The sequence below is a fragment of the Nanorana parkeri genome, unplaced genomic scaffold (genome assembly GCF_000935625.1).
Source record: "Nanorana parkeri isolate BGI_ZX_2015 unplaced genomic scaffold, ASM93562v1 scaffold749, whole genome shotgun sequence".
Lineage (NCBI taxonomy): Eukaryota > Metazoa > Chordata > Amphibia > Anura > Dicroglossidae > Nanorana > Nanorana parkeri.
Window position 1 is genome coordinate 303,311 of NW_017307017.1, and position 20,244 is coordinate 323,554.

General features: G+C 44.0%; 1 protein-coding gene across 1 annotated transcript in view; it reads right to left on the reverse strand.

The window, feature by feature from the left end:
- Positions 1-20,244, reverse strand: part of CHKB (choline kinase beta) — a 35,089-nt gene that overhangs the window by 14,438 nt on the left and 407 nt on the right. Inside the window, exons 2-5 of the mRNA XM_018564412.1 lie at positions 6,888-6,996; positions 5,863-5,976; positions 4,447-4,580; positions 1,360-1,464 (exon numbers count right to left, since the gene is read on the reverse strand). Coding sequence (XP_018419914.1) covers positions 1,360-1,464; positions 4,447-4,580; positions 5,863-5,976; positions 6,888-6,996 — 462 coding nt within the window. The remainder of the gene's footprint in view (positions 1-1,359; positions 1,465-4,446; positions 4,581-5,862; positions 5,977-6,887; positions 6,997-20,244) is intronic.

The following is a 20,244-nucleotide window of genomic DNA, read 5'->3' on the forward strand; positions in this document are numbered from 1 at the left end:
TTTTAGGTTTCCCCCCATTCATGCACAATGCGTATAGGGTGCGCCTACCTATAAAAACGCAGATTGCGCCACACGTTAGGTATCACCATGTGCACCAGAGTGAGAACAATAATTTTAGGGCCAATACTGATGGTTAATTCTAAACTGATGGTCTGTACAGGCTCCTAAAGCATCGCCTATTGACAAGTTTGCCATTGCATGGGTACACGCAATTTGTAAGCTTGGCATGTTGGGTATCTATTTATACGGTACAACCCCATATTTTATATTTTATAAACAAATGGGTATTATATTGTGTTTTTTGTCCACTAAAGCGAACTTAAGTGTATTTTTTTACTGACATTTAGGGTTTGATAAAGAGCTGCGCTAATATCATAAAAATTTTCAACTGTCGCCATTTGATTCTACAAGGTCTCTGCTTTCAGGAAATATATAATACTGGGGGGGGGTTTAAGTAATTTTCAGGCCTATAATTAGGATTATGTGTGCAAAAAAAGTAAAAACCGCTCTGGCAGCGACAGAGTTAATAAACAGTGGCATTGTAACAAATTAATAATTCACACCTCCCTTTTAAAATATACTAAAACTACAGAGCCAGGGAATACTTTGTACAAATTTACAAAATAAAGACCGTTACACAATTTTAAATGCTACCATTACTACTTCAAGCCAACGTTGAATTCTGATCACATAAAAAAAAATACTATCTGGAAATAAATAATTTCTATAGCAGATTTGCCAGTGCCACCGTCTGTTTCAGACAAATCTTAGAATTCTCTGCGGAGGAGCGTATTCTAGAGCTACCGTATTTAATTAGCTCACATTGCAAGATAACTTTATTCCTCCATCCTACACAGTCTTTGAAGTCTTATGAGACTTAGTGCACAGATCTCAGTGCAGCTGTGATTAGACAGGAGAGGGATTGCTGAAATCACGCAGCCAACATGCTGAAACTTAGACCGGTTTAACAGATCAGCATTGAGCTTTCTTAAAGGGCAAACAGCAGTATGTACCGTATATACTCGAGTATAAGCCGTCCCGAATATAAGCCGAGGTACCTAATTTTAGCAAAAAAAACTGGGAAAAAGTATTGACCAGCAAAGCCAGGTTACTCACATAAGAACGGAAGTGATATTTTTACACATATGTACTCTACACGGCTAAGAACACAATGCAGATTATAGCATTAAGAAAAAAAATGGTTTCACAGTATACATTCTTAAGTTTGAAAAATATGACTGAAACATGCAGTGGCTGGTAGCAGAAGAGTAAATATCCACACAATTCAGGGGAGGTACCGTATATACTCGAGTATAAGCCGTCCCGAATATAAGCCGAGGTACCTAATAGCAATCTTACTTCAGCCTCTGCATTTCTTTCTCCAAATGGAAGCTCTTCAGCTTGTTGAACTTCTCCACAAGAGGAGCTTTTGTAAAGGAAAGAGAGGAAATCTGAGACATGTACCTAGAAGAGAGGAGAACACAGAAGAGACACATTGGATTTTATATTTAAAGTGACACTAAGCTCAGGAGTTAAACCTTAAAAGTGCATTCAAGTACCTGAACTAGTAACAAAAATTTATCTTATTTGTGTATCACTCAACCTTAGATCCTCCAATCATCTCTGAATTGGTGCCGACACTATCCCTCATTCTAGAGCCTTGGTTCTCAACTGATGGGTTGTGTCCCAAAAGTGGGTCGCTACTCTGTGTTCAGTGGATCGCCGCATGCCTTCCACTTTTCTAGGTAAGAGGCTCCGCTGCCTCCCCCTAGCGCAGCACTGTCAGTTCTCGTGCCAAGCAGGCATTCACAATATGCTGCCTGGCGCCGAGTGTCAGCTTGAGTTGGCACGGGATGGGGCTATATCTGCGACGGAGCTCCATCCATACATGCATTGCTTACAGCTCCCTCGCATGTCCTATAGTGGTGCCTGGACTGAAGTGACATCAGTTTCTGGCTCCCGGCACCTCTACAGGGGGCGCAAGAGAGCTGTACAAGCAATGCACATATGGATGGAGTTTTCATCACAGCACAGCAGCCCAATCCAAGATCACCGTGATAAAAATACTAGGCTTTCACTAATTAGCCACTGTGTCGAGCGAGCTCACCATACAGAACCCAAATCCTCATCGTAAAGCACTTTACTAGCTCCGGCTACTACAGTACTTTACGGGATCCCCAAGGGCTGACCAGGAATAAAATATGTGTCCTTACATTGGGCCAAACAGGATGAATGCAAGTATACTTAAACATTTATGCCTGGAGTTCAGCTTCAAGCATCACTGCAAGACGCTGTCCCTGACCTGGATCTAGTTTGCTGCTTAAATGACATATATGAGTTTGTGACAGATTTCCGTTTAACCGTTGCGCACAGGCAAAACACATTTCCATTAAAGGCTACAAAAAGTCAACTTTGGGAATGCTTTAAATGCAAAGATCAGGTTCATCATAGTTCTGTGAAAGATATGAGGTACATTGTACACAGCAGTATAGTAAATGCACAAATCACACAGCACATTGCTCGTAACAGCTGCTATGTCAGTCTATTGGACTTGGAGGTACAGGGTGACGTTTTTAGAACAGGTAGTACACAGTAAGTGGTGATGGGAGGGGGGACGAGCTAGGTGTCTCTCTCCCCCCACTGGAATGCCAATTCAGTCACAATGAAGCAGTGGACATTACAACATTGTTTGTTTACGACAGCTTTGTTCGAAGTGGTGAGTCTATCACAGCAACACAGCAGCTATTTCGTTGAGAATTCAATGTTGGTCGGCACGGGGCCATTCCCAGTCACAACACGGTCCTCAGGTGGGTTGAACATTTCAGAACAACCGGAAACATTATGAACAAGAAACCACCAGGCCCTGCCCGCACTGCAAGGACGCCGGAAAACATTGCAAGAGTGAGGCACTGCTCAGGAGCCCGGGACGGTCGAAGACATGCAAGCGAGTTAGGGTTGAGTCGTGAATCAGTGAGAACCATTTTACAGAGAGATTTAAGATTCCATCCATACAAAATGCAGGTGACTTTGCAGTGCGAATGCACGTGATCTTGGTTCTCACTGATTCACGACTCAACCCTAACTCACTTGCATGTCTTCAAGCAGACCGTACCGGGCTCCTAACCAATGCCTCTCTCACCCGTGCAATGTTTTCTGGCGTCCTTGCAGTGCGGGCGGGGCCTGGTGGCTTCTTGTTCATAATGTTTCCAGTTGTTCTGAAATGTTCAACAAACCTGAGGACCGTGTTGCGACTGGGAGCGGCTCCATGTCAACCAACATTGAATTCTCTACGAAATAGACGCTGCATTGCTGTGATAGACTCACCACAAAGCTGTCGTAAGCAAACAAACGATGTTGTAATGTCCATTGCTTCATTGTGACTGAATTGGCATTCCAGTGGGGGGGGGGGAAACACCTAGCTCGTCCCCTTCCCATCACTACTTATTGTGTACTACCTGTTCTAAAAACATCCGACTCCTGTTGGTCACGCTGTATAAGGTATGAAGCCAGCCCACCTTATCCAATCACATTTTATTCAGTCTATGATCAAGAACAGGGCAGTCTGGCACAAAATGTACTTTGTAACACTTTAGTTGTTACAATAGCGGCTACATTAACCCAGAATATTGTTGGTGGAGTATAAACTCCCTTCGTGCATGCTTATTCCAAGTCACAGACCCATAAGGTAGTGAGGAAGGATCAGGATGGCAGTGTCCCAGTCTCAGAGTTTGTCAAGCAAACAAATTATCAATGACAGTTCCTAAATTACTATCCTCATGGGATCACATTAAATGTGTGCAATTAAAATGCAAATATTATGCAATACATCTTAGTAAATAAACTATGATTATTAATGCACTATGGTCCTCAAATAGAGCATTATAACTAAAGAAGACTGATTCAGGAGCAGGATGTTCTTGCAAATCGTATAAAGTCCTTTAATGAATTTATTTCAGAATGAATAAAACTCAGTTTATTAATCACAGTTATTACATTTTCTTTGCACCACTACCATCTCCAGTGGCTGAAGAGTCTATGCTTTGGCAACACTGCACATTTTCCTATTGAACACGTGCCCTACCCTACAATGCAGTCCAGCTGGTCAATATATTTCTAGAACTAAAACACTGCTTTTCAGAACAGCAGATTTATCAGTTCTAAATGCTGAGCCACAGGCATACTTTTCTATTTTCTCACTGGATCATTTTACAGGCTATGTCAAGGGAAAAGCTGATATGCATGCTTCAGAGAGGGCGGTGTCTCTATTCTGTGTAGTAACTAAATAGAAAAGCATGCACTGATCATCTTGTTACAGCTCTAGTGCAGTGTGGTGAAGACATTTTCCCATTTACATTGACACCATCTCTACTAACAGTCAACCAGGATTTGTCCAGCCCTGATGCTAATATAATAGATTAGAGGGTGACCGTAAAGATGTGAACTTACTTCTCCATAGTCTTAAACAACCACACCGGCTTCTTGTTAAATGGCATCTCCATCTTGTGGAACCTGGACAGTTTGGCAGCAATCTCACTAGAGATCTCTGGGTCACTGAGCTCTGAGGTCACCAGTCGCCGACTCTGAATATTAGAACAACCACAAATATAAAATAAAAAGGGTAAACATTCTTCCAGACATATCTGGGAAAACCTGCAACAGCCAATTCATCCATTTACTGGAACAAAACTGCTACAAGATGGCTCCCAAAAGCAAGGTTAGATCTGCGTGCCCCAGAACTAGCACAACTTCTGTGAGGCAGGTAGTGGAAGCCTGTGACAGGCACAGACTTCATGACAGGTCTCCTTTAAAATAAGCACTTCCCCCGTTCATGGCCACATAGAATTATATTCTCTCGCAGTGATGGCCAGCTCAAGTGGTGTATACTTAAAATTTCTGCCCCGAGTTCTTCTTTAAATCTACTTTTTAACCCTTACAGAGGGGCTACCCCTGCACTGCAAGGGTTAACTGCTTGTTTTTGCCTATACACACCTAAACCTTTGAGCTGGCCAGCTCTTAGACCTGTCCCTAGAGCATCTCTTCCCCTCCTCTGCAGTAGTCCAAGAATCCTTGAGTCATCACATCCAATACAGTGTATTGAATGCGAGGATGCCAAGGGACATACCATCGCTGCAGCGGAGGAGAGAGGCTGAAGGCAGCGCTGCTAGCTTCAAGGATCGGGCGAGTATAACTTTTTTTTTGGACCCTAGGCAGTTAATGCTTACAGTGCGGGGGTAGCCCCACTGCAAGGGTTAAAACGTCTGCCCGGAGTTCTTATTTAAACCCAATCTGAATAGCATATACTGCAATATAGAAAAACACTGTGCTTACAAATGATTGTCACGTTTTTGTTTTTTTTGCTTGTTATGATCACCAGGACAGGAAGTAAAGGATAACCTTCCCAATAAGGGCCTAGGTAACAAAACCTTACAGAGGCTCTAACAGTATGGGTTTTAAAAAAAATTACATTATTACAAACAGCCTATCCTTAGTACTATGTAGCCATCTGCTTGTTGAGCCTGCTACCAAACAGATGAAAGATATCTTGTCTCGCTCCCTCAATGTGTGGGATGCAACAAAGTATCCTGGGGGCCTTCTGTACCCTCATTTACCACTTCTCTCCTTTCTTAACAATCCAGCATTTCCCCCCCCCCTTCAAATGATGCCTTTTTTAGGACCATAACCAACCATTAATGCCTCAGAGAAGCTGTATTCTATCAAAGTGCCTAGGACTTTCTCTTTGGCATGACATCAACTCTCCACCCAGATACCCAATAAAACCCTTGCAACAGTCTAATAGTGTTGTCCAAATAAAACATTTACTATTTCACCATCTTTCATTTTTTTTCAGTTAGAGCAACTTACTGGAATGTACTCTTCCAGACGACCTTGTGGGAACACGCCATACAAATGAGGACCCAGTGATCGTTCAGCAAGTATTGCAAACATGACACTCTCCAAAACAAGAGAATCCACACCCTATAGGTAAAAAGGATAAAGAGTTCCTTATGAAGCCAAGCTGCACATTATTTTTAAGTCACGTGGTAGCAATGTTACGGCAATTAGTATAGTCAATAATATCACCCATCACAAGTGCCCGTTAGATGCGACATACCTACCTCCCGCTTATTTATGCCATGTCTGGATCATGTCCAGACCAGAACAGTTTGTTCCCGGACCAAAAAAGCACCCCAATGTATCCCTATGGTATTTCTGGGCTCTGTTTATGCCAGCGCTGTCCGTTCCAGTCCAGACAAAAAAAAATACTGCTTGTCTCATTTTCTCTGGTATGGAATGCACTGGAACACATTAAAAAAAACAAAAAAAACACATGCAAACAACTGGAACGCACCTAAAAAGCCCATGTTAAGCTTAAAAAAAAAAACACCAAAATACATTTTAGAAAAAAAACCTGGCAAATTCACGGTAAAAACGCATCTACACGGAACGCAACGCGTTCCAGATCTGGTCCAGAAAATGGTGTGAACCTGGCCTTAGCTTGGTCACATTGACCTAGCCCATTTTGTTGCCACTGTGCCTCCATAATAAAAAAAAAAAATGCACCAACAATGTGCCATATAAAGCTGGGCAATGAGGCTTTAACTGCCGAGAAGCAAGTTCTAAAATTGTTATGTCATGTATATAGGAGAGGGTCTCCATATGCCATAGCAATTACTAATCTTGCCAATTTTATTTTTCTAGTCCAGGTTATAAAGTGGTGAAAGGAAGCATGTGACTGGCTTCCATTGGCTTTGGATTTATTTATTTTTACACCAATAGAAGAAGGCAAAAAGGAGGTAATGCCCAGAAAATTGCGTTTTTTTATAAAGAAGTAATTGATCAACATTTGTTACAAAGCTACATAATGTAACAATGACACAACACATTACCTGCAGGATAGCTCCATACAGCCGCAAAAGAACTTGTCGTGGCTCATCGGACTGGGTCTGTACCGTGTCTATGAGACTGCACTTGTACAACAGGTTACTGAGACCGCCACTGAAAGATCAATCATACAAAACAAACTTAGTATACAGAACAGGCGTAAGCACTGAACAAGCATGAGCTCTAAAAAGAGCATTATGTATGTGAGATGAAAGGCAGGTGAACACCTAGCACACTACCCTCCCACCTGTGCAGCAAATAAGTACATGAAGCTTTGTTAGCCAGAGTACACAAACCCAAGAAACATTTTCTTACATTTACATAGTAGTCACAATACCTTATACCAGGGCTGGACAAATCCCAGGAGCCAGGCAGCCAATGTTTCTTAAAAATTACAGCTGGCACCTAACTTTTCAGATTTCTTGAATTGTTGTCAATGGAGCTGCCTCCCTAAAAAAAAAATCCTGCTGGCTCCTGGATTCCATAATATTTGGTCCACCCCTCTCTTATACCATTTTATGTGGTGAAGTGGTTGGTAATGCAAGTAATAATTAAAACTACATAACACATGATCAGTTTACCAATAAAAAAAAATAGGTTGCATATTTTAACTAGTCTCAACAGGTCACCAGCACAAAACACAGATGAATACAATATCTCTTTGATATGTTTATTGAAAAGTGTCACGGCATGTCATTAGAAGCTGAAGCTTGCATTTCGGGATCTCGCAGGGACCCTTCATCAGAGCGACAGTGACGTCTCCCAGCTCTAATTTATGAGAGCCTCCATCTTGGAGCATACATAGGGAAAAGGATACATTGGGTACAGGAGATAGCCCAACCTCCTTAAAAGGCACAGGGACACACCACAAGCAAAGCACATCGCAATAGCAGCTGAATACCCCAGATGTACCTACACCCAATTTGTCCTTTGCTATATTTGCTCCAAGATGGGAGGCTTGTTCACACCATATACAGTGCGCGTTCCAGCATGATTCGCTGTTGGAACGCACTGTATCGCATTCCGGCCAGTGCCCTGTATTCTGGGATGGGTGTGCAGTGTGATCGCCCGCACCACAACGCGTAGCGCATTAAAGTGATATTAACGTTTTTTTAAAAATTCCCCCATGTTAATGTTAGTACTTACCTTAAATGAGGTCTCTTAATGCGATCTTCTTCTTCTTTCCTGATGTTTTCATCTGTCTCCGATCCAGCGCCGACTCCTCTCTGCTTGCAGGCACTTCCGATCCAGCGGTGTCTGCAGGCGGGTGAGCGCGTCCATAGACTTACCTTGCGTCTCTGCTCGTCTCCCGGCCGAGAATCCGAACTGCGCATGCGCCAAACCCCAAGATCCTTTGCGGGAAGCAGTTCCGGATTCTTGGAGCGGGAGCACGCAGCGATAACGAGGTAAGTTTAAACCGCTGTTAAAGCGGAGTTTTTTTTACAAACGTTTTGCCTATATCTACTGCTTGCTAGCAGTAGATATAGGCAAAAGAAAACGAAGGCTTTAGAACCCCTTTAATGCCTGCGTTCCAGTCCAGTGTAATCAGAAAAAATGCTGCATGAGTATAGAACCACTTTAAATGAGCACTACAATAAAAACTGCTCAGATCTTTGGTGTTTCACCCAGACATGGCTGTAAATAACCAGTCGTACACCACATTCCAGATATTTACCAAGGAGATTCCCTGTGAACCCAGTTGTCTTATCTGTCTGTACTGCAGCAGAGCTATTCCCAACCACAGCCATTGGAGGCTATTTATACAGATGTATCAAAGTTGACAAAGAAAAATAATTCTTATTTGTTTTACTGATTAATGACAATATTAGGTGCCTGTATACGTTCTTTATATAATATAAACCTCTTGCCAGAGATAAACAATATTATCATCTGCCTTGGAAGGTTGTATGCGGTTGGTTAGGTTGGTGAAAGAAGCAGAGAGACAGTACAAAGCACAGATGTGTGTCCTGCGGATTATAAAATATAGAACACTGAATAAACTTTATGATAGAAAATTGTTTTGATCTATTATGAAAGGACTGGAATGTAAACCCCCAAATGACTTTTCCTTGACCTTGTTTTTAATAATGCAGGGAATACTTTTTATGGAACGAGGGGATCTCTCCGTTAGTAAGATTTTAAAAACGAAGCCACTTATATCTTCATTTGAGTGTTTTTTAATTACTCGTCTGTCAAAACACAATGAGGGGAATTTACCAAAACTGGAGCAGACAACATCTGGAGCAGTTGTTCATGGCAACCAATCAGCTTCTCTCTTCAGTTTGTTTAGTTAAGATTTGAAAATGACAGAGAATCCGATTGGTTGCCATGCACAGCTGCTCCAGATTTTCTCTGCCCCAGTTTTGATAAATCCCCTTCAATGAGCGGAATTTATCAAAACTGAAGCAGACAAAAGCTGAAGCAGTTGCCCATGGCAACCAATCAGCTTCTGGGTTACATTTTCAAAGCTTAACTGAACAAAGAAGCTGATTGGTTATCATGCACAGCTGCTCCAGACTCTGTCTGCTCCAGTTTTGATCAAATCCACCCCCCAATTTTGTGTTGATTATGGTTAACCAATGTACAGCCTGCTGCGGTATATACATGTCCTGGAGGACACTAGAACAAGCTCCCCTGTCGGTCTGACATCCAAAGAGGTTATCATAAAATCAACAGACACAATCAATAGGTGGAAAAACCCTAGGCCTCAATGCCTGAAGGCCTACAAATGCTCACATAGATAAAAAGGCTAGGGCAGGGGTAGGCAACATCCCACCATGCCTCTTGCTCAGGAAGTCACACCTGTGGCTGTCAGAGTCTTTCAATGCCTTATGGGATTTGTAGTGCACCACAGCTGGAGTGCCGTGGTTGCTTAACCCTAGACGAGGGAAAATCGTGTATGTATAGTAAAAAAACATCAGAAGTAGGTGTCATGTCCTCCATGCCATTATTAGGATTCAATAGCTTCAATACAAAGCAAAATGTTCTTTGCAACAAAAATAAAAAGTAATTATATGCCAGGCCACAAATAAGCAAATGTTGCCATGTGGTAAAAACGTGCTTCATTTCAGCACAGCAAATGTTTATCTGTCACAGCTATTTTCCAGCATGTTGGAATATAAATATTAAAGCAGAAATCAAATCTTACCCCTTGCAGTGGGGTTAGCTACCACTGCAAGGGTTAAGTGCTTGTTTTGTCTAGGGAGCTAAAATAACAAAGTTATAATCACCGTGATCCCGGCTAGCTCCTACACTGCTCGTTCCAGCGACATCCCTCGGTGTCGTGACATTCTATACATTATATAGGACATCACGACTCACAGGACCTTAGACCACTGTAGTGGAGAAGGAGAGGCTGGAAGGAGGTCTAGGAGCCAGCAGGATTGCGGTTCGGGTGAGTAGAACTCTTTTATTTTAGCTTCATAGACAAAACGAGTACTTAACCCTTGCAGTGCCGTCCACTGCAAGGGTTAAGATTTGATTTGCCTGGAGTTATTCTTTAACTTACCAGAAGTGCTCGTTACTGACTAAAGCTGACCATACACTGCTTGAATGTCAGCTTAGTCCTGCCGACTCCAGTGAAATTTGAGCTTTGGGTGGTTCTGTCGGCACCACTCCGTTTGACATAAAGTAAAAAAAACAATTAAAAACGGGCGACGGGTCATGATCCGCTGCCCGACTTCCTGTTTATCTGGGCACTGATACTCGGTATCAGCGAGTAGCGGGGGGGAAAAAATGGTATTGTTGCATTTCTAATTCTGACAGCTGATTTTCTCATCCACATTTAACATGGGTGGGGACATCAAGAGTTTGTTTAGCATGTGTGGTAAAAAACCAAACACAAGTGTGTGGCCAATGTAAGGGCCATTTATAGACGTCTTCCTTCACATGCTATTCGTTGTAGAGTATTCCATGTGCTGCATGAACTTGGCTTATTCTCCTGGCAAAGGGCCCACTAGGGGACATAACTGCATTCAAAAGGATGAGGCAATCTAGTGCTGTGCTTGTTGGGACATTGTGGTCTGTTAAAACTATGCGATTACTAGATTGTAAGCTCTCACAAGCAGGGCCCTCCTGTACAGAAATTGTACCATCCCCCTTCATTTTGTAAATTGCTGTACAAACCGTTGGCAATACATAAATTCTTTATATCAAGAACCTATCATGTGAATGTAGTGGGATGAAACACTGCACGCATTTAGATTGGAGAGCCTCCTGCTTCAAAATAAACTGGACATTGTTGGGTTTCCACATTCCATGCAACAGAATTCAGCTAAATCTACCTCTCTGTACAGAGGCACTAAGCCTTTTAGAGAAGCCAGGCAATAAGGATTCCGGCTAAAAACCGTACACTGCTGCCATAGTTGTTAAGAAAATGAAGTTTGATCCTGACAATACACTTGAGGCTACTGATTTTTTTTTTTTTTAATTGTGCAGTGTCGTCGCCCCCCTCCCCCCCCCCCATGTTCTTTCACTAAAGCTTGATCCACTCTTGACACATACAGGAAACTGGACCGGTCCCACTACACACTAACATAATGAAATGCTGAAGCTACACAACAATCTGAAGGCTACAACTTCAAGGACACATGTACGGAAAGAAATGCACATCGTTGAATCCCTTGTGACAATGCGAGCTCAATCACTGTCTGGCTTCAATATGTCCCGAGTCACTGACCCAAAACAACCATTTGGCAAGGAAAGTCAGAATTTCTGATCAAGGTCAGTGACTTAAGTACTGATGCTTATGATCTGTATGACCAACACAACTTCCTTACAGAAAAAGGTGTCACTGATCTGTTACAGTTATATTGAAATTAACTTTCTTGATAGTACATCACAGGACACAGGGAGTTCATTCTAGAATGGATGGGTTATGCAGCTACCTTCAGGTGACTGGACACTGGCAAATCAATGCTGTTAGGACAGCCTCCTGCTTCCAGCGTGCCTCAGTTTTTTGCTAGTGTCCCAAGATGATGGATGCCTCCTCTCAGAGGAGCACATGGAGTACATCCTTTTTCTGCTTTAGACTCTTCTAGCATGCTTCCCAAAGCTGCTCACAGCCACTGTGGCACCTAACAGCAGCTATCTGGATTGGTTTTCTGATTGGCAGACAGTAGCCAGTCCCTGGAATGTGCTTAGGGCACTGGATCCTGTGTGTTTCAACCACATTGACTCTTATATGTTCATTGTCTATTTCAGGGGAGCCTTGTCCCTGAAGACCCTACTTCCGGGGGGCATGTCCACTAGGAGGGCAACACTGAATGGGGCATGTCCTAATCCAGTTGGAAGATGGGGACATGCACTGTCGCAGTGCACAGGTAAAAGCCACTCTAGCTTGGGGGTACATCGGCCCCTTTTTTATTATACATTTGGCATCCTTTTCCATGGTCTGCTTGTAGAGCCGCACAGTGCCTACGCAGGTTATGCTGCACATACACCCACAATTGTCCATCTCCTAGTACAAGCTGGGCTAGCCACACTGAAATCTCTGCTAACTACTAGGAAGTCTAGACCTCTACAAACAGCTGAACTGGGTCACCGCTCCTGCATACATTTTTGGAACATAAGGCACCCTCTAACCTCCGCAGTAGTGAGTACTGGGGTTCCCTCTCAGGCAATTGCAGATCATATATGTGGGAAAATATGGGTGGCAGGCTCTGGGGCCCCACAGCCTGGCAATGGTTCTGGGGAGGGTTCTCTCTCCTCTGGGGGGACACTGTTTCTGCTAACCATATACTCCTTCTTAGGGTCTTCCTCAGCACCCTTCACTACCCTGTTATCCAGAGAGGAGTTTTTGGTGAATTCATGGGGAAAATGTCAGAACTATTGCAGCCCTCCCATCACAGGAGGTGCAAGCAGACCCCCTTTCCTTTCTCAGGGCTGCTTTCAGTTCTGCAGACTGAGCCCAGGAAGAAGACCTGTCTCATGACAGCTCTCCTAAACTCAAGGACAGCCAAAGTCCCCTAGTCCGAGTTCCTTAAAAATGCCCAAACCTCTCAAAACCTTCCTTGTACACATACATTTACAGCCAGTGTTATACTGTACATTGACTGGGATCCTCAAAATGTTTGCTCAGCAATACCTCATTAAAGAGTGTTTCCTTAAAAGAATGGGCTGTCCATGTCGTAGACCCAGCTACTTTTTGTTTGAACAACAGGTTAGCTTTCCCTGTAGAGCAGCGGTTCTCAACCTGTGGGTCGGGACCCCTTCGGGGGTCGAATGACAATTTGCCAGGGGTCGCCGGGAGTCTCCCGAAATACTTTCTCCCGGAAAGGTTTAATCTGCTTGATCGAGCAGAGTAAACCTTTCGCTGCAATTGTTTTTAATTTTTTTTTATTTCTGACATCGGAGCCCCGGCTGCCGTAAGTCAGAAAAAAATTAATAAATCAGCATTGGAATGCATAGCTACATTCCCATTGGCTATTTCACTTTGCAATAGCAAACTAGCTATTGCACCCACCCACTGCTGCTGTCAATCAGCAGAGGGGGACCTGCAGTTCAACTTCTCCATCAGGTCCCCATCTAGTGATTATCATCATTATTATTAATAATAAAAGCTGACACCCTCGGCTTGTGTTATATGGTTTGCCATTTTAGTTGTTACAACCAGATGTCGCTGCAGCAGCCGCGTCAACCCTAAATTTTACCGTTGGGGGTCACCACAACTTAACAAATGTTACCAAGGGGTCCCGGCCCTAGAGAGGTTGAGAACCACTACTGTAGAGGATGTTCCTGTCAGGAACCAAGTGGGCAAGATGCGCTTTTTAGGACCCCATTTGCCTTTATAGGCTCTGCTGTGGAACCCAAAAAAAAACACCGGGCGCCTGACCTGGTGCAATCAAATCTTTTTTATTGGTAAAAGAAGTATACAAAATATATACTCACAAATGGAGGAAGAATAAAAAGCATCAGTGGACGGACGGTCCTCAACTGATTTTTCTGCTGTGGAGGTGAGTGGGAGACAATGAGACAGTCCCTTTAGTTGCGGCTGGCCCTATAGTTTCTATTTTTATTTTCTGGTCACTGGCGCTCCATCAGTGAGGTTGGCATATAATTTTTCATATTTAATGTTTAATAGGCCTTTTTATTAATTTTTGGTCTCTCCGTTTGCCCCTTTTCAGTAGTGGTTTTTTCACTCCGCCAGCCGTTCCTGTCTATCCTTTCTGATAGCTGGTATACCACGTGGGGAATGTTCTTCCCTTTTGATTGTGGCTCCGCTCCCTCAGCTATGATTGGCCAGACATGCAGTTGTCTTAGTAACAGAATGCTGCTCTCTGATTGGCTGTGATTAATCATAGAGTACAAACTGGCACAGGGAGAGCCCAGCTACCCAGCTCTGAGGAAGGGGGGTGTGTCCCTAAAAACGCATTCAGCAGTGGTAACGTGTCTCTGCAGACTAGCAGAGCCTCTGGACTGTCCCTCATTGTCTCCCACTCACCTCCACAGCAGAAACATCCATTGAGGACTGTCAGTCCACTGATGCTTTTTATTCTTGCTCCATTTGTGAGTATATATTTTGTATACTTCTTTTACCAATAGAAAAAATATTGCACCAGGTCGGGTGCCCGGGGTTTTTTTGTGTTCCATACAGTGTCCAGGATCCCTTTTCCTGAACGGGGCAGCCATACTGGATTTTAAGAAGGTTTTTGGGCCACAGGAGGGTCTCGTTTGGCGCTGGTCTGTGTGGTTTTTTTTAACTTCTGCTATAGAACCTACTGTTGTCACCATGTGGTGCGTCAGACCTTATCTGTGCGGTCAAACTCTGTGGCTAGGGTCCCTGGTTCTATCTTGACAGATCACGCCACTCTAAAACAACTAGAGCTCTTTACTGTGGCCTTGCATTACTGCATACAGGTGAAACTCGAATAATTAGAATATCGTGCAAAGTTCATTTATTTCACTAATGCAACCTAAAAGGTGAAACTAATATATGAGATAGACTCATTACATGCAAAGCAAGATAGTTCAAGCCGTGATTTGTCATAATTGTGATGATTATGGCTTACAGCTCATGAAAACCCCAAGAACCCCAAATCCACAATCTCAAAAAATGAGAATATTACATGCAATCAATAAAACAAGGATTGTACATAGAACAATATCGGACCTCTGAAAAGTACAAGCATGCATATGTACTCAGTACTTGGTTTGGGCCCCTTTTGCAGCACTTACTGCAATTACTTTTGCACGATATTCTAATTATTCGAGTTTCACCTGTAGATGACTTGGTTGATACCCTCAGCCAAATCTTTAGGATGAGTCTCCTGTCTGTTCATATGGCTTCAATGCTTGCCTGCGGAACTTCCTTGCAAGAAGCATCTTGAATGCATGCACTTTGCTGGGGAACGGCTGTTTGAAGAATCTTTGAATACTTTTATCAAAGAAGAAAAAAAGGGGACGAGCACCTTGTTACCTCAGAAGTGGAAGTCCAAGCCTCCAGCAGCAAAATCCTTTGCTCCTTCCTTCAAAGTATCTTTCCCAAGACTTGAGATTCAAATCCAAGCCAGGCTTTCAGTTCCGCCATAGGTTCTGGTCCTTCAAATATATTAAATGTGGGAGCAGGCCCTTCAAGCCCAATAAATGTGGGCGCAAGCCCTCTTCATTAAAAAGGGGTATCCTACATTAACTGGTAGGGGAAACAGCCTTTCTTCTTAAAGGTGGTCTTTGCCTACCCAGGTCACTGTCCAACCATCCTTATGCCCTGCTCCTAAATACATTTCTGTCCACTGTTTGGACATGATCCGGGCTGCTTTGGTTTACATCCCTTCTATGGCTTCCATCCACAAGTCTGACTCCCTTTCTCATTCCTGAGGTTTGGGCCAGCTGGCTTCTTGTTCCACTATTGCTAGGTGTATTTGGGCCTATGAGTTAAAGGTTAAAGTTCTCCCCTTTCCTGTTAGAGCTCACTCTACTAGGAGTGTTAGCCCTTCTCGGGCTTTCCAGCATCAGGCTTTGGTTTCCCAAACCTGCCACCTGGTCCTCTGTTCACAATTTTGCCAAGTTCTACCAGGTGGACATTCAGGCCTCCACGGGTGTTAGCTTTAGCCACAAAATTCTTCAGGTGACCCTCTAAATTGTGGGCCTCTTCTGCTATAGTTCCCATTTGCTTGTGTATTCTCTGTTATCTCTTGCTATAGTGTTGCCCGCCCCTCCGCTGGACTATTTTTGGACATCCTACTAGTTCTAGAATGAACTCCTTGTGTATGATCAAGAAAACAGGATTTACCACTCTGTTATCCACTCTTGTTCGGCTTGCCACATAACTGAAGCAGGCTGGGAGTGGGAGGGGTTATGTAGGACTATCCACACAGCATTGATTTTCCAGTGTCCAATCACCTAAAGTTCGCTGCATAACCCATGCGTTCCAATCCCTGTGTCCTGTAAAGTACAGGTAAAATCCTGTTGTCCCCAGGTTAATTATCATATCCTGCAGCAACAGCATATTTAAGTAAAGCAAATAATGCGCAACACCGACAGGAAACTACTAGTGATCAGTTGGTAATCTTTGTACCTGCCATGTCAACACTTGATACAACTAAGAGTCAGGGTGCAAAGAATAGAACAGATGATTCATAATAAGAGCAATGGAAACAGTGTATAGGTAGACATAAAAATGTACCAAATATGTAGGATTCATTTACAGAAATAATTATGCATAAAATTAAGGGAAGCAACTTACAGCTGTCAGAACACTTGTTGTCATGATCTTCACATCAAGACAACAACAGTAGTACCAGTAGTTCCACATATCAAGGGCTCAAGTAAGAGATGTCAGTTCTTGGGAGGGATTACAGTTTAGGAGCCTACTGAATGCTTTCCAAGTAAAACCACTATGTAAGTAGTATTTTAAAAACGTAAAAAAAAAAAAAAATCAGAAACCTTTTAACTAAATAAACCAGGTTGCTAAACAATGACAGTGCGGGATATGGACCATGGGAGCATCCCACACTTCAGTCACTATAAGGACCCACTGACAGGAATGGTAAGAGCAGGTGTAAGTGATTGGGAAGCATTTAGAACACTTCTCAAATGCTTTGCATTATCTTGCAAATATGTTATGTTCATGATTGAGACAAGCATTTGTGTTGGTTTGCTTTGATCTGGACATGGCAAGCAAAGTTCTGCAGGTGTTAAAGCCTGTGGACACACAACCCAAATACTTATCAACATCCGTATAGCATTTAAGAAGTGTCTGATATTGATCTTCCATGATTTTGAAGAAATGGTCTAACAGGCATCAAAAAACAGCAAAACATCAGAAATGGGCAGCACAGTAGCTTAGTGGTTAGCACTTCCGCATTGAACCACAAGGGCTCTTGGTTTAAATGCCAACCAGAATACTATCTGCATGGAGTTTGCATACTTTGCCTATGCTTGTGTGGGTTTCCTCCCACACTCCGAAGATATGCTGGTAGGTTAACTGGCTCCAGTCTAAATAGGCCTTAATATGCATGTGTGATAGGGACCTTAGATTGCAAACTCCTTGCTGGACCCACGTGAACGTACAGTATGTGAAGAGCTGCATAAATAAATGTCTAAGCCCAGGACATTGGTTTCCTCTGGAGAGTGTTCTCCAGTAGTTAAGAGTGAGAAATTACAATGTGGGCTATGAATATGTATTCTGCCCTGGCCAATCACTGAGAGGTTAATGCTAGTGATGTGGGAAGTGGATAAATATTTGGGGAGACCTTCCAGAAAGTCCTTCCCAGGCTTAGCATGGAGATGATGCGTGTGTGGGAAGGGTCCAAGCTAGGCCTCCTGGATAGGGAGGGTATATCTCAAGAGAGAGGTCCAGTTCATGCTCCTTGGGTTTGCTGCCAGGAGAAGGAAGCTAAATTCTGCTCAGTCATTTGCCAGTTCTGACTTAGTGACATTAAAGTCTAATTCCCCCCTATGCTGGTGTATGCACTTACCTTAAATGATGACTCTTGATCCAATCATTTTCTTCTTTCCAGTAGTTTTCAGGAGTCCCTCCAGCGCTGGTGCCGGTCACTGACTGCTTTGTCTTCTGTGTCCCATGGAGTGTGTGCCGGTGCACGCTGCCAAGGTACCTGCATTGACTTACCCTGTGTCTCTATTCTCAGAGCCGAAGATCTCTATTGCGCATGCGCCCGCCCCATGATCCTTTGTGGGCATCCGAGAATCTTCAGAACTCTGGACCGGAGCGCATGGCAGTGACATAGGTAAGTTTTAACCTTTTTGGCGACTTTTTAAAAAACATTTTTTTTGCATATATCTATTGCTTGCTAGCAAGTAAATATATATCACAGGCAGGGCCCTCCTTACCATCTTGTCTTGAATTGTATTGTGATTGTAATGTCTTCCTTATGTTGTAAAGCGCTGCGCAAACTGTTGGCGCTGTATAAATCCTGTATAATAATAATAATAATAATATGCAAAAAACCCTGAGGGTCTAATTATCCTTTAAAGATCCACAACTACAAATTGCAGGTCGCAGCTTAAAAGGTCCCCCACTAGCTTTTGAGAGGGGCTGAAGACCATCCTAATGGCTTTGCCTGAGGCAAAGCCATCAAGATACTGAGAGTCCACCGAGAAGATACTGCTACGTGTAAGGAATTTTCCTGCTGCTTTTGGGCAATCTGTACCCCCAACCCTATATCCCCAATATGACATTTGAGCCAAACAAGAAGACTGATTTATTTTTTTCGAAGCCCGCGGACGTGCATCAAGTCAAACTTACTCCTGTGAACAAAAACAGTGAACCGTGAAATCACAGCACACAAAAACGTGCAAGGTCCTTCCAAAGAAGGGACCTACTTCCCGACCCCCTGGGGCGCAAGGATCCTGACAGGGGTTAAGATTGTTGGTCCACCAACCCAAAGGCCGGTGGACCCCGATCCTTTGGGGACCTGCCGAAACAGGTCCCTCACAGTACTAGGCAGGGGGGGATCTCCCGAAGAGAAACCCCGCTCCTGTGTGGGAGGAGACAGAGAACCCCATAAGAGGCACAGAATCTCCTCCCAGCATCAGGAATAGGCCCCGAAGAAACCTGCACCTTCAGCATCTGTGGGTCAAAAAGCTTTAAAAAAAAAAAGCCAAAACGTGCAATAACTAATACTAAAGTGCCAGTGCACCACGCTGAAAGGCCTTAGGGGCCGAGTGCAAAAAAAATTGCCCCGGACTAGCCATAAGGCCTGTCCAAGAGGCGATGTGCAGAAAACTGCAAGGTGGTGTGTGACCAAGTGATCAGTGAGTCAATGTGGGGTCCCACACCCAGGTGACTTCCTGAGTACCCCTGGGACGCCACCCCCAGGGGGCACAACACCAAGGGCTTCTGCTGCCCCCAACCCTTCAGCCAGACCAAGCTTCGCATCCATTCCTCTCAGGAGGCAGGGCACCTTCAGAGATCCCTCTGCCGGAGCCCACCCATCCCACACCGTCGAAAGCTCCGATGGCCTGGAACCTCATCCAGTACCCCACCAATTACGCCAGGAAATACTAAGCCGCCATCTACCCACACTCCAAAAGGTGACGGCGGCCGTTATTTCCCGACAACTGATAAGAATAGATACTACACTTGATCTTAGCCAAAAGGCCTAGAAGCGATAGCTTAGATAACAAGAAGACTGATGACTTGGAAGAAAGAATCCAGCATCTCCTTTGAGGGTCAGCACTACACAACTAGACATTAAAAGGAGAACTATGAGATGAGTGATTTCCACTCACCTCATAGTTCTTAGCCGACCTGTGACAATGAGACTGTCACAGGTCAGCTCAGTAGATCGGGAGGTGAGGGAAAACATACCGGGTTCCCTCACCTCTCGATCCTGCCACGGCTCTCTGCCGTGACAGGGGGAGGGGCTGGATTCCCCTCTCCGATCTGCCAGCGCTGACTGGCGGAACTGACGGGGGAGGGGGCGGGTACAGCTGGCTCTGCCTCTAGATAGGCAGAGCCAGCTGTCACTCACGCAGCTGGGCGGATCCCGTCATCTACGTTGGGATCCGCTCCGGCTGCGGCGTCTCAGTATACCGCGAGCTGTAGCTCGCGGTATACTGAGCTTAGGGTAACGGGAGGACGCTAGTTTGTGTCCTCCCGTTACCCTAAGGAGAACTATGGGGAAAAACACTGACCCCATAGTTCTCCTTTAAGATTCTGCAAGACATTAATTCCAGCCTACAGTGAGAACATGCTGAGCTATGATCCCAGGAATTTGTCCCTGGCTGGGGCTTTCAGCAAAAAGGAAATCTGATTTGTGCAGGGCGATGTGGCAATCTAGGAGTGTGGAGAAGGTGAAGGACAGTTCGGATAGTCACCATACCACTACGCTTACTATGTGAACAGGATTTCTGGCCTTCAATACAAAGTGCAGATAGAATCAGATCATGAAAAGACAATGG